At 38.8% G+C, this 13,999-nt stretch overlaps 2 protein-coding genes across 4 annotated transcripts in view; one reads left to right on the top strand and one right to left on the bottom strand.

Annotated features, from left to right (window-relative positions):
- The window catches only part of LOC139470096 (DNA mismatch repair protein Mlh1-like), a 242,361-nt gene that overhangs the window by 68,421 nt on the left and 159,941 nt on the right, over positions 1-13,999 (top strand). The window lies entirely within an intron of this gene.
- LOC139470272 (melanocortin receptor 5-like) lies at positions 7,544-9,281 on the bottom strand. Its single transcript, XM_071252620.1, has one exon. The coding sequence runs from the start codon at positions 9,131-9,133 to the stop codon at positions 7,955-7,957; it is 1,179 nt and encodes a 392-aa protein (XP_071108721.1). The 5' UTR covers positions 9,134-9,281; the 3' UTR covers positions 7,544-7,954.

The following is a 13,999-nucleotide window of genomic DNA, read 5'->3' as shown; positions in this document are numbered from 1 at the left end:
GGCGCTCGGCATTAAGGAGCTAAAACAAGGACTGGTCAGCTCGGAGTCAGTATACTGTGTCTGAGTGAGGTATTCATGTTAAACTGCGGCATGGTATCTCAGTGGGCTAGCACTATAAATCGGCATCTGTCCGGACTTGTACAAGCAGCCACACAAACACACACACATACATGCACGTCGCTATATAAGTGCAATAATCTTGGGACGTGACGTTAAACCTCATTTCACCTCACCTCTCACAAACTCAAACAGATCATTTATTGCAAATCTACAAGATTTCATTTAGTCTGGCATTTACACTACATCTTGCCATCGATCCCAGTTGCGTGGATCAATGCTCATGAGGTCAATCACTGGATTGTCTGGTCCAGACTTGATTATTTACAGACTGCTGTCATATAGCAGGAATATTGCTGACTGCGGCATTAAACAACAAACAAACAAACCAACATCTTTTTGGTCCTTCAGTGACGTAGTTTGGTTCAAAAGCGAGATAAGTCTTAGGGAGAATAGAAGCGTCTTCACAGAAAGCGGTTTGTTGCATCATGCTTATAGGCATTGACTTCCAAGTATCTCATCTATCTGTAGTCCATATGTTCATGGCAAATGGATAAACTGGATTGTATGTCTGTAATAGTGCATATTACTAATATGAAATGTGTTTTATGAATGAGTTCAGTGTGACCTTTCATTTGTGACCTTGGTGAGGTAATGGTTAAGCAATCAATACAAATATAATAATCTTGACCTTTGTCACAAGTGTGATGTACAGTTTTGATATCTCCCCAGTTGGGTAATACGACCTTGTATGAGTTCTATTGGTGCTTCATGCCGCTGGTTCATCCTCTGGAACTCATGGGGTTTCTGGGTAAGAAGATAGTTCCTCAGTAACCTATGCTTGTAAGAGGCAACTAAATGGATCAGGTGATTAGACTTGCTGACTTGGTTGATGCATGTCCTTGTATTGTGTGGATTGATTCTCATAATGTCTGGATTGTCTGGTCCAGACACAATTATTTTCTGAATTCTCTCAAATAGCTTGAATGTGTTAAACTACAAACATTGAAATCAGCAGATGACTGCCAGTTCTGTTGTCTTTACTCCACCCAGCAAAGGCAGTCCAGGCTGTCTTGATCAGGTGCAAGGGTATATATTATTATAAATGAAAGTATAATCTATTTTATATATATCCATATGTCAATCTCATTAAAGTCATATCTAAGTTCTCGCTGCCGCTAAACAAAGATCGGAGGACACGTCAGAACGACCTTTCGCGAACTTTGACCGACCACCGAAACGAATAACAAGAAGTCGATATCAGCCAATGAGAAAGCAGCTTTCTCGAGCTTTACGGCACTCGTTCAACCTGGCGACTTCCATTTCAGACTTACGCTTGAAAAATATGTTGACACAGTTCTCGATTAAAATTTTGAAAACTGTACAAACAAACATTCAAGAATGGATAATATATGGTTACGATTGTATTGCAGTGCTTTCCACGTACTGTGCAACGCCTCCTCCGTTCAAATGTTTATCCTACGGAAGCGAGAGACAGATGATGATTTTAACAGAATCAGTCGTACGGGCCGTAACTGTCGGTCGGAATGCATGGTTTTAATGTTTTCGAGGATGCATGTTTAGAAAACACATTCTGACTGTCACTTTCATGATCTGTCGTTCTTTGATTGGTCCTTCTGTAATGGGATGTCCTCAGATCTTTGTTTAGCGATAGCAAGAACTAAGATCCTATTTTAAAGAGATTGATCCATACGTATGTACATAGATACATTGATCTGACCCTTGCACCTGGACTGCCTCTGATGGATAGAGTAAAGACAATAGAATTGGCATTTAGCCAATACCTATGTTTATCATATAATGGGTAGGTTTCTCGGCAGGATAAAGCAAACGGATAAAAACGATATCCGTTGGGGTCATATGTGGATAGAGATGCAAATATCAAAGGTCAAGTAGGGACTACTTTCAGTGTTCACAAACAAACATGGCGTCGCCCTTGTCATTCGGCGATCGAGTCAGAGTTAACCATCGGGAATCTGGATGAACTAAAGGGATAATTGCTATCATTATCAAAAGAACAGTCTCATTTACTGAGACTCGGTGGCTAACTGTGACGTAGCTACTGCATTTTATGACTTTTGGCAACTTTGGGGATATAAATTTCGAAACAATTTTGCGAGGGCACTAGGCCTAGCCAAGTGGGATCAGTAGCCAAATCTGTGCTTGTCCACCTCGCTTGAAACCTTTTCCACAAATTGAAATAGTTGGATTTGGCCGAAATATTTTTGCTGACTGCACTTATGACAGGACAGACCTACTATCACTATGTCTGAACGTGGCTGTGACGTCTCATAGACTAGGGTTAGAGTAGCTTCCCTTTGACAAAGGACAGTTACTCTAGCGGACAGACCGATGGATTGCCGTGAAAGGCAAGTAAAAACAATTGTTGTTTTGCGTATATGTTGCTTCGCCACTGTATAAGAAACAGATTTTAGTTTGAGCTATATTGGTTACTGTCACTGTCCAACTGAAACATCACTTACCCTGTGACGTAATAAATATTAATGTGCACATTCCAGGAAACTCGCAATGTTTTGCTAATGTTTGTGAGAGAGGGAAAGCGATTTTCAAGCACAGAATTAAAGAATGACATTATATGATAAAGAGGTTATCACGCTTGTGTGTTTGGGGATGGTAAATATCCTGTATTAGGAATAAACACTATGTGTTTAGCTCGCCAAAGCTTGCAAAATACAATGTTTATTCCTAATGCAGGATATTTATCATCCCCAAACACACTCGCGTGATAACCTCTATATATATACTTTGTAAATGGGAAAACTATGTATGCCATTGACCACAACTGACTCCCACAACCTGAGGTATGTATGTCCCGGCTTGGTTGGTATGTCCTGGCTTGGCTGTGGACATCTTCACTGGTATGCCCCGGCTTGGCTGGTATGTCCCAACTTGGCTGTGGACATCTTCACTGGTATGTCCTGGCTTGGCTGTGGACATCTTCACTGGTATGTCCCGGCTTGGCTGTGGACATCTTCACTGGTATGTCCCGGCTTGGCTGTGGACATCTTCACTGGTATGTCCCGGCTTGGCTGTGGACATCTTCACTGGTATGCCCCGGCTTGGCTGGTATGTCCCAACTTGGCTGTGGACATCTTCACTGGTATGCTGCGGCTTGGCTGTGGACATCTTCACTGGTATGTCCCTAGATGATTTGAAGCAGGAGAAGTGGACTTCAGTTTCTGTTGGTTGGTGAAAGAGCTGACTGATGACCGACTGGTGGTTGCATTGCGTCACTGATCTCATTGTATTTCATCCTACCCTAAGGGTGTGGATCATGTCAACTGTTGCTGCCTGCTTGGTACTACGATAATCACTCTCTCTCACTTCACTAAAAACAAACCGAAGGATCTATTTGAAATAAAAGAATCCAGTTTGGAACCATTCTCAGTATAAATGCTGGCAGGACCCTGCTAAGTTTGACATAAAAGCTGTTACTATTGTCTTGAAATTGTTTTTTTATTGGAATAGGATGGAATTGTAAGCATTAATGGTTGCAATTGAAATAAACAACTGTTTATCTCTGTTTAACACAGCTTCGTAACCTGTTTTGACAGCATTTCTTGAAATACAGAGTGCGGATTTGAAATTGATCCGGGGATAAATTTCAGTGACAATCTGTGTTGTCTTCAACATGTGTTGTCCTCAACATGTGTTGTCAAGTCCTCTTACACTGGCTGGATCAATCATGATTCTTCATGGTCGCTAAAACAACACAAAACTGGCAAAAGTTTTACAGTATTAAAGAAGTTGTTATCCATGAATTGTGTCTGCAGGTATTTCGGTTCCATTTTAATCTTTTATCAGATAGTTTCTAAGGTCTGTAATAGATTAATTGACGCCATTATGCAGAACGTGCTGTTTGAAGTTATTTATTAAAAGCTAAAAGAAAACAGTTCATGTACATAAAATATTATCGTAACAAAGTGCACAATGATGCTAACAAATAATTAGGACTTTCAAAGGACGATAAACATACACTAGAAATAGATGTGAGTGAACGACTGGACTATGTCTGTGTCTGAATCCCTGGTGGGAATAATGAACTTGTACATGGCTGCTACCTGACAAACACAGTTGGTTATGGATGGTGATTGGTGGGTAGATGTTGAGACAAAACAGGTAATTAGTAGTGTATGAGAAATGTTTTCATCAAAATGTGTGGTCATCCCAAAAATCGTCTGCATCATTCTTGAGCTTGTGGGTTTCAAGTGGTAAACAAACCTCTAACACCTGGCCCATAAGGGACTTTCCTCCCACATCAAGCTGACATGCTGTGATATGACGGAAATACTGTTCAACGCAGTGTTAAACCCATCACACTCACAGGTAGTAATGTTTCCACCACTTTTTATTAATGGTAAAACCAGTGGAAAAGAGGTCCTCATCAGGTCATGCTTGTCGTAATAGGCGACTAAGAAGATCCGGTTTTCAGGGTTGATGAATTGATTATGCATGTCATCCCTATTACATAGATTGATGCTCATGATGTCAATCACTGAATTGTCTGGTCCAGACTCGATTATTTACAGACCGCTGTCATATAGCTGAAATATTGCAGAGTGTGGCATTAAACAACAAACAAACAAATATTAATGGTACAGAAATAGGTTTTGGAAAAAATTGTCTTGTCTCCATGACATTTTGTGTCAACGGTACAGAAATAAATGTTTGCAATTGCTTTCTCACTATACTGGTTGACCACTAAAAAGCTATGTAGTGTTGCATTATGTGAATCTACGTAAGATCCCTAGCAAAATGTCACTGGCTGATAAAGGCATAATAATTCAAAAAGAAAACTTTACAAATTCATTAAAATATCTAATAGATAACTTGTGCTATAATTTCTAATATACAATTGAGACTCTGACAAACACATTGAATGTCATCTTTTGTCAATCTCATTAAAACCAGATCATAGTTCTCACTTCAACTAAACAAAGATCTGAGGACATCCCATTACGGGTCATGTCAGAACGACCTTTTGCAAACTTTGACAGACCAATGAAATGACTAACAAGAAGTCAGCTTAGCCAATCAGAAAGCAGCTTTCTTAAGTTATACAGGATTAGTTTCTTACTGGCAACTAGGCTTTGAAAAATATGTTGACAAAGTTCTCGATTCAAAATTTGAAAACTAAACAAAAGAACATACTGGAATATCAACAGATGACTGAGATTGTAGGGCAGTACTTCCCACAGTCTCTTCCGTTCAAATGTTTATCCCACTGAAGGGACAGATAGACAATGTTTTTGATGGATTCAATCGTAAAGCTCGTAATTGTAGCTTGGAATAATCGTGTCAAACATTTTGAGGTTGCATGATGAGAAAACACTTTCCTGATCTGGTAAGCTACACTCTTTTTGGTCAGATGAAAGGTCGTTCTGACGTGACCTGTAATGGGATGTCCTCAGATCCTTGTTTAGCGGTAGCGAGAACTAAGATTGATTTTATTGAGATTGTAGGTTTGTTGAACCAAGACAATGGAAACAAAGCTTAACTATTCTAGCTTGTGGCCCAGTAGGTAGTGCTTCCAACTTGTCGGCATCCTTTCCCAACATGGCTTCATGGTGATCGACTAAAAGTTGCATCCAATTCTTATCATTCTCTCACTGTCTTGTGATATCTTTAAATCACAGTGTAAAGTGCTGGGTGCAAGTTACTATTGATAGTCCATTAATTGTCTGGTGAAACAGATATCTGAATTAGCTGTTGATAATCTTAAGACAACACTCATCTTTCAAAGAAATTTCTATCTGTACACACCTTTGATGTTTATCAAAATTGCATAAAAATTTCAAAGGACGTTTCATCTATGCATACATGTTGTGTATTTCCAAATAACGTGTAACATTTCCTTTACAAAGAGATTTTCATCTTTCCACAAACCTTTGGTATTTTAAATACGTCTAATGTGTGATCTTTCCTTATCCAATATCTCCAAGGGGGTTATGTTTTCAAGATAAGAAATTGTTTTGATGTTTGAAACCCAGCAATGAAGACTACAGTTGTGTGTCAGATACCTCACAGCATCATGGCAGGAGGACTTATGTTGGAAATGAAGTGGAACCCACAATGTAGATGACGTCGTCACATCTGATGCAAAGGACAAATGGCGATCGTTTATGGGCTATTTCTGGCCCAAGGGACATGTAAACTTTCATGAAAATTTTTGTAATAATGGTGTGAAAATCATAAGATATGATCAAATGGTTGACAGCTGGACAAGATAGCTTGTGTTATGGCTCATTCATCATCTGTCCATCCCTGTGAATGTGCATCGTTAAGTTTTACATTTTGGACATCTTCTCCAAAAATTATGTGTAAGAAACTGAAACTTTGCATAAGATATCCCAGATATGGTGTCTGTTTTCACACAATTGCGATCAGACTTTAAACCTCCGGAAGATGAAGATGATATGCAGAAAGTGTGTGGTATAATGTATAATACCTTTGGGGCATATTTTGATTATTATTTTTTTATCAAGCTATGACTTTTGACATTCAGGTAAGCCCATTTTTACAAGTTTTTCTGCATTTTCAACATTTCTGTATCTACTTTGTATGAATGATTCCATCTGTAGTGTCTAAAAGTTGCAAACAGAAATCCAATCCGACTTTCGACATGGCCGCCACTTTGTCTTCATAGTTCCGGAGGGCTACAGACTGTTATGGCTTTATAATTTTTTTCTTACCCTTGCAAGGATTATTTTCTCCACAACAATGGCAAAAATTACCGTAAAAGGGCAATGTTTTCAATTTCAAGACATCTAACTATGCACCAGTATGAAAGCCCCCATAATTTTGTACAGTATGTTTGTACTTTTTGTGTACTTCCATGAAAAAAGACCTGCATTGGTCAAACACTTTTTTATTTTCAAATATTAGAAGATCTCTTCCTGAAAATGTCCAAAATTGTCCTTTTTTGACATCCTTTTGACTTAGCCTTACAAATGCATTAGGTGTTGTCATAAGTCACATGCAGTTGTTGAATTGAAAAACTTATTTTGGGTACTTATGAACATATCTGATAAATGATTTGTAAAGCTTTACCTAATTTCTTAAATTATGCATACCCATGGGCTAAAAAGGGCCCTAATCATTCTTTGTTCTTTGTGTTTAATCATTGATCACTAAATAAATATTGGTTTCATGTTGACAAATAATAAACCCTCCAAATAAGAAATGATATAGTCTGATCTATGCTGTGATGAGGGTTGGTAGATTGTCTAAGGCATAAAAAAATGTCATGCAGAGTTGGTTCCCTTAGTCACACCAGGATCTTTGACTCTCTTTCAAAGCCCAGATACGTTATTAGATAATATGGTTCCAACCACATCCAGCTTACAGAATTAATAATGTAACAGTAGAGAAAAAGTAATTGTTTACACCATGATTACATTTAAACTGTCTATATGAATTTGTCTTATGTTTCAAATGCCTCACATATATGTTTTTACCCTGACTAAGGTTGGCTATTTGGATGAGATGAAGTTGGTGCCATGTTCAAACCTTCCTTGTATGAATCAACATCCAACACTGAACTCTTGTCCCAGTGATTCAAACTTAAACATGTTGACATCTTCCATTGTCATAACAGGCTTCTGATTACTGCTGAAGCTGTCATTTACTGTTGCTTCAAAGAAAAATATTAATCTGTATATTGGATACATATTTCACGATAGGTCAGTTATATTCAGTGACTATTACATATCTCTCCATATTGGGTGTAAGGAGATACGAATAATAATCTAGTGTCCATTGAGTTGTTGAAACTTGTAGATGTTCAGCATATCTGTCTGCATTGATAAGTTTGGACTTATGTTGCATTATTCCTGAGCAGCAGCAAATAATGGGATTACACATTGGTTGGTGAATCACTGTTCTTGTCAGCTGAGGTTTCACACTGTGTGTTGCCTGACTCCTTGTCGTTCGGTATTGTGATACTGTCCATTGTAAGCAGACGTGCAATTTGTGTGTTTCGACGCTCCATGGTCATTTGTAGGCTGCCTCTCCGCTTGGACCGAAAAAAGAGACATTTCTGGAAAATTCTTCTGTATCCAAGCTGAACATCTCTCAGACGAACTGCATAAACGATGGGATCACACAGAGTGTTCACCAGAATCAGGCAGTTGAGATAGCGCTGAAGTCGAAACAGGACCCCAAAGTGTTTAATGATCGACTGTGGACTTAGTTTTGCTTGAATAGTGAGGATTATTTGCATCAGACATGTCGGCAGCCAACAAACAGCAAATGTTCCGATGATGACCAAGGTTGTGAAGAGAGCCTTCCGATTTCGTACGTAATCCATTCGCGCTGACGGGCCTTGTCTGTGAACTCTCCGAACTTCGATGTAAATGCGCAGATATGTGTACAGGATGGTCAGGAGGCAGAGGAATGCAACAGCAATAATGAGATATTCCCCTTGAAAATCTCGTTTCTTCAGATAATGACAGTAATTCAGATCTCTTTTACCGTAGTTCCGGATATCAGATAAAAATACTGAAAATCCACAAAAAATTGCCAACATCCATATGGTCACAATAAAGCAATTGCCTCGTGCCCGGGACAGGTATGCAGCGTAATGAAGGGGTTTCATGATAGCAACATAGTGGTCCACTGCCATTGCAAAGAGGTTCAAAAGGGAGATGATTGTTGCCATTGTGTAGAGAGCAAATGCAAAGATTGTCATGCAGTAGAATGTGAGGACTTCTTGTTGGGTGGAGTCCTTGTGGGGGTAGGGAATGAGGACCTTGTTGATGGTGTGACTGACCACACTGAAACTCAGCAGGATGTCTGACAGCCCCAGGCTCACAATCAGTTTGTTGTGTGTCACCATACCATTGGGACCCAGCATGGTTGCAAGAATTGAGAAGCAATTTGCAACAATGGCAAGAAAACAAAGAATGAGACTGATGATTGCGACGGGCTGGGAGAGAATCAGCTGTGCCCGCTCTTCCAGGGTCCAGCGCCTCATCATCCCCTGGGTCACGTTAGCTGTCAACGTTGCCGCTGTACTTATATTTATTATTGACATTATGGCCTGTTGATGAAGTCGCAGGAGAAGATATCTCCCAGAAATATCAATTGAGAAATCTGAATAAATAATAATTACCCAAGATTGTCAGGAGCAATAATGGGTTTTTTCTGAGTACTGAAAATGTCCTTCTTCAGTATCTAATGACTGTCCAGTTGCTGAATACATACTAAAGGTAATAAGCCGACATTACACTGGTATTTGTGAGTTCTTGAATCTTCTTTCAAACGGTACATTTCATAGTCGGAAAAGATTCATATTTTGTAGAAATCTGATGTTTTAACACAAGTTTTTTGTATAAGAGACCTTCCAAGTTCCTTGAGGTCTTTACTTGTTAAATGACATTCTTGCTCCATGAAAGTTTTCCCTGAGTCAAACACTAATGTTGTCTGCCATCAATATTTTTCACTGCCTGACCCTGCTGTTAATGACTTACTGATGCAGTCCAATGTTATCCAAACACAACTGAAATACTGTAAGCCCGTAACAGTCCACAGACTGGTTATGTCTTGGTGAGGTTTTTGCTGTGTCAGCTGCAGGCTGTGGTGGGAGGCTGTAGCTGTAGGGTGTGTGAGGTGCTCTGTGTTCACTTTTACCTAACACTGCTGAGAATACAGACTTGATCCTCCAAACCACCTTCTTCCAGCCCACATCCCATCACACAGAAACAGCTGCAAAGGAAAACAAGAAAATGTTGCAATCATTCTTGTAAAAAATGAAATTGAAAAATGAATTTACATGCATGACTACTTTAATAGTTGTTATTTATTTTGATACAGGAATTGTTAGCAAGAAACATTGACATGTATGTGTCAATGTCCAAGTTGACTTTGACATTTATTCTACCATGAATTTGGAAATTACTTGATTCTGATTGGTCAATCAGAGGCTATTAAATCACAATAAACCCCTTCTGATTAAAACAGCTGGTTTGACGACCGCATCTCCACGGAAGCTAATATTCATAGAATAGAATTTTTGTTCAATCATTGTCGGTAGGCGTATTTAGATAATTATATCTACAACTACAGATTACAAAATGCAAAGTTGTGGTTACGACAATATTCAAAGGATGTGTGGCAATACATTTAGAGCAGAAAACAGTATAGAAATCTTTAAATACAATGTATTTTAAGTTTTGGGGACAACAGAGACCTAGGAATTTGGTGCTTCTCTGTATTTGACTGTGACATCACATCTTTTGCGTCCCAATGAGCGATATGATGTCATAATGGTGATGTTCGGTGTAGAACGAAAGCTTTGCAAACCTTACTTAGTTTTCTTTTGCGATGCCCACCTCATGTTAGCTTATCAAGTTGCGGTGCTTATATGCTTTCAATGTCTGTCATATGTTCGCATGAAGTATTATGGTGTAAACAAACTGCTTGAGCATATACAGCGCCATATTTTGTTTACAGGCTGTTGTTGGTGATTCCGTTATTCAGATCGACAACCCACTGAAAACACTGGACTGCATGCTGCTTCACTCAGTATCTTTGCTGACACCAAAGAGTTCACGTTTTATTTAGTCATGGTTGAATGGAGATAAACCTACTGTGTTTTCAATGTAGAGCTATGTAACCTGTATATTTAACCGCTCTTAATTTAACATTTGAAACCTCACGCTGCAGGTTCAGTTCCAAATTCAGTTAAACACTGTTAAATCTACAGGTAACCCAGCTCTACATTTATCTCCTAATTAGCGAGGTTTCTACGGGCTTGAAAAGGCCTCGAAGTTTGATGTCCCTCTTGACAAGCCTTCATTTTTAGTGTCAGTCTGTGCAAAATAACTTATACATATTTATAAAAGAATCATAACTCATGACAAACTTAATTCATTATATTTGTAGGTTGTGAGAAAAAAATCTAGATGTCAAATGTGGGATGTTCCTACTGCTTTTTGGGCCTTTTGACTAATATATAGTGTGCTGGATTAAAAAATATATTGACAGACTAAAGCTTATGACCCAATTAAAACAGCCTTCAAAATGACAGTTGAAAGCTTTCCAAAGGCCTTGAAGTTTTGTGTTTCCGATCTGTATGAGCCGTGATTAGGTTACAATTGGTCTGTTAATGACTGGGTTTCATCTCACAATTCAGTGTTTGCACTAGGACTGTAATAAGTCCCATTCTTATGTGAGAGCTTTGTGGAAAGGGTAGTGCATTACTTGTCTTGTTAGCATGGTGATTTCCAACAATGTCAGATGGAACACTGCAATGCTGTGTAAGGTGTTGCAAGATGCTGAGCTGTTACAGTATCTGGGTTTGATGGAGTCCCTTTGGTGCTGAGTTTGTTACCAACCCAGGTTCAGGGGCTTCACCAACATGGCAATAATCATGCACCTTTGTCACTTTGGGCTTTCCTCCCAACAACAAAAACTGGTATTCTGTTTTTAATATTGTATGCAGTACATGGAGATCTTATGAGGGCAATAACTTGGTACTCACACTGGTACATTAGTATATGTGAAAGAAAATGTTCGGCCTACCTTTAGAATACAGTACCACAAACTTTTCAAACACGTGACAATACCCTATGACGTAATTTGTAGTATTTTGTTGCCGGTGACACCGGCGAAACAATGCCCGGTGACATCAGGGGTCATCGAGTGTGCATAAGCTCCTCCCAGTGATCTTATCATCTCTATACGAAATGTCATTGAATACGCCAAGCGGTGTGGAGAGTTTTGAATATTTGTTTACTAAATAAAGCCTCTGGCGGTGCATTTTATAGCAAGCGCTAGTTTATGAAAGCACTTTTATTTTTTATATATTTCATATTTCATTTTTTCGTAATTCAAGTGGCTAAAATGGTTATAAATTAAACTAATATACATATATTATTTTTTCGGGTCATTAATTTTCATTATTATGCACAAGAATGCAGTTTATTAGGGATATTATATTGGCGCTGAACACATCCAAATATCACTAGTGTCATGGTAGGTTACCCCGAACTCTATCCTTAGCCCTTGGATCCCCTATACGATCAATTATCCCTTTACGATCATGAGGGTTTGGTAAATCTACCCGTTTAGTGGCTATTATAGATTCTATAGCAGCTCCTACTATTCTTCACACAAAAACGTCGAGTAAAAAGGATGAAATGGTTTGTGTCGAATACTTTGGCAACTGGAAACTGTCCTGGAACATTCACACAAGCCACTTTCACCGGCTAAATTTTTTCAGTACTGATTCAAAAGTGAACTCGCCGTTGTGTCGTCACTAGCCATGCTCATGCCTCCGTCGTTCCTTAATATTATCCACAGCATCCTTACAGTGTTCCCGTCCCCCTGCCGTGATGTTGCTGGAATATTGCTAAAAGCGGCGTAAACCCATACTCACTCACTCACTACAGTGTTCCCTACCATACTTTTTATCACAAAATCCACCCGACGATTTATTACATACCATGTCATTCATGCGTACTCGAGAGTTTGACGTCTGATGCCTGGAGCCGTTTTCAGTTTTTGAGACATGTGACCTACAGCAGAGATCGTCCTCACGAGAAGTTGTGGTACTGTATTCTAAAGGTGCTCTAATATTTTCCTCATTCAGTTTTGTTGTGAATGCAACCTCACATTGGCTTTAGTCTTCACTGTCAGCTGTTGCCAAACGCCTGTGTGAAGATATGCTGGTGTATGTCATGGGATAAGTCATAATGGTCGCCATCACACACCACAAGCTGTCATGTAGTGATCATTGTGGAAATATCACATCATTCAAATAGCGTATATGCATTCATTGAAGAAGTCATGTGTTAAACATTGATTAATTGATAGTTGCTGTTATTATTTATTTTTAAATTTATGAATCAGCCTGTAGTGCTGAATTTCTGCTTGTGCTTTGCAAATTTTTAAATAGGAATACACTTTTTTAATTGTTGATAGTCACATGTGATATATAAGAGACTATGGAAATCGTTATTCTCCAAAAAGTTTTTTATATGATTAAACAAATGTATAAACATGTGGTTGATATGTAGCAAACTTTCAGTGACTGGTTTTCTTTTGTTATTTTCACAAGTACTTTTTATTTCCTTTTGAGCCAATAAGTTTCCCTTTACAATTTTTATTGTGCTTTATATTTTTGTTTGAAACAACTTTTTTTAAGGCATGTTATCATAAGTAAACCCTGATTAACATTATTTTTTATCATGCCTCTTGGTAATTTGATCAAGAAACATATATAAGTCTGGACTTCTTAAATTTAGTAAGTCACTTTCCTAAAACATTAACAAAATTAATCTGTTGTTTGAATCAGCACTTCCAAAGTGCATGATAGCTGAATTTTGTAGAATCCTAAATCAGGGAGGTTACATGCAGCCCAGATCTGGTCAACCTGCCATCATGTCTGCCATCATGTCTGTGGGGATCTACTGAAATGGCGGGCACAACACAGAGCAGTGTATGGAGTCTGACTGATGTCTGTGTATGTGGACTTATTTCATGCTGGATGAAGCCAGTGCCAGATAATGTTGGCTGAGATACTGTTGATCGTTCTGGAGTACACCAGTGGAGTGCACCATGGTCAGGAATGTATTCCTGTGATTGATGTGTCAGGTGCAGTGTTCTGCTCCAGTCTACACCCCTGACCAAATTCTTGACGGCCTGTAAGAAGTTGTTGTAAGCGCCTGGTACTAAGCATGGCAATTTGTATTTTCTTGTGCATATTACAGATCTTTTTACGGGAAACTCAGCAGTGTAAAAAGAGTATCTAACTCCCCAATAACTAGTATGAAAGAGTATAAGTTTCATCGACATTTGGTCTTAGTTCGTTCTCTATCACTTGTTCTCTTGCAACAAATACCAAAGGAAACTCCATGCTTTCAGACCTGTGATGCTCTGAGGCTGGGTTAACTCTGTG

Source organism: Haliotis cracherodii, unplaced genomic scaffold, assembly GCF_022045235.1.
Source record: "Haliotis cracherodii isolate W230 unplaced genomic scaffold, xgHalCrac1.p SCAF_20, whole genome shotgun sequence".
NCBI lineage: Eukaryota > Metazoa > Mollusca > Gastropoda > Lepetellida > Haliotidae > Haliotis > Haliotis cracherodii.
Note: the sequence above shows the minus strand (reverse complement) of the source record. Positions and strands in the feature narration are given on the sequence as shown.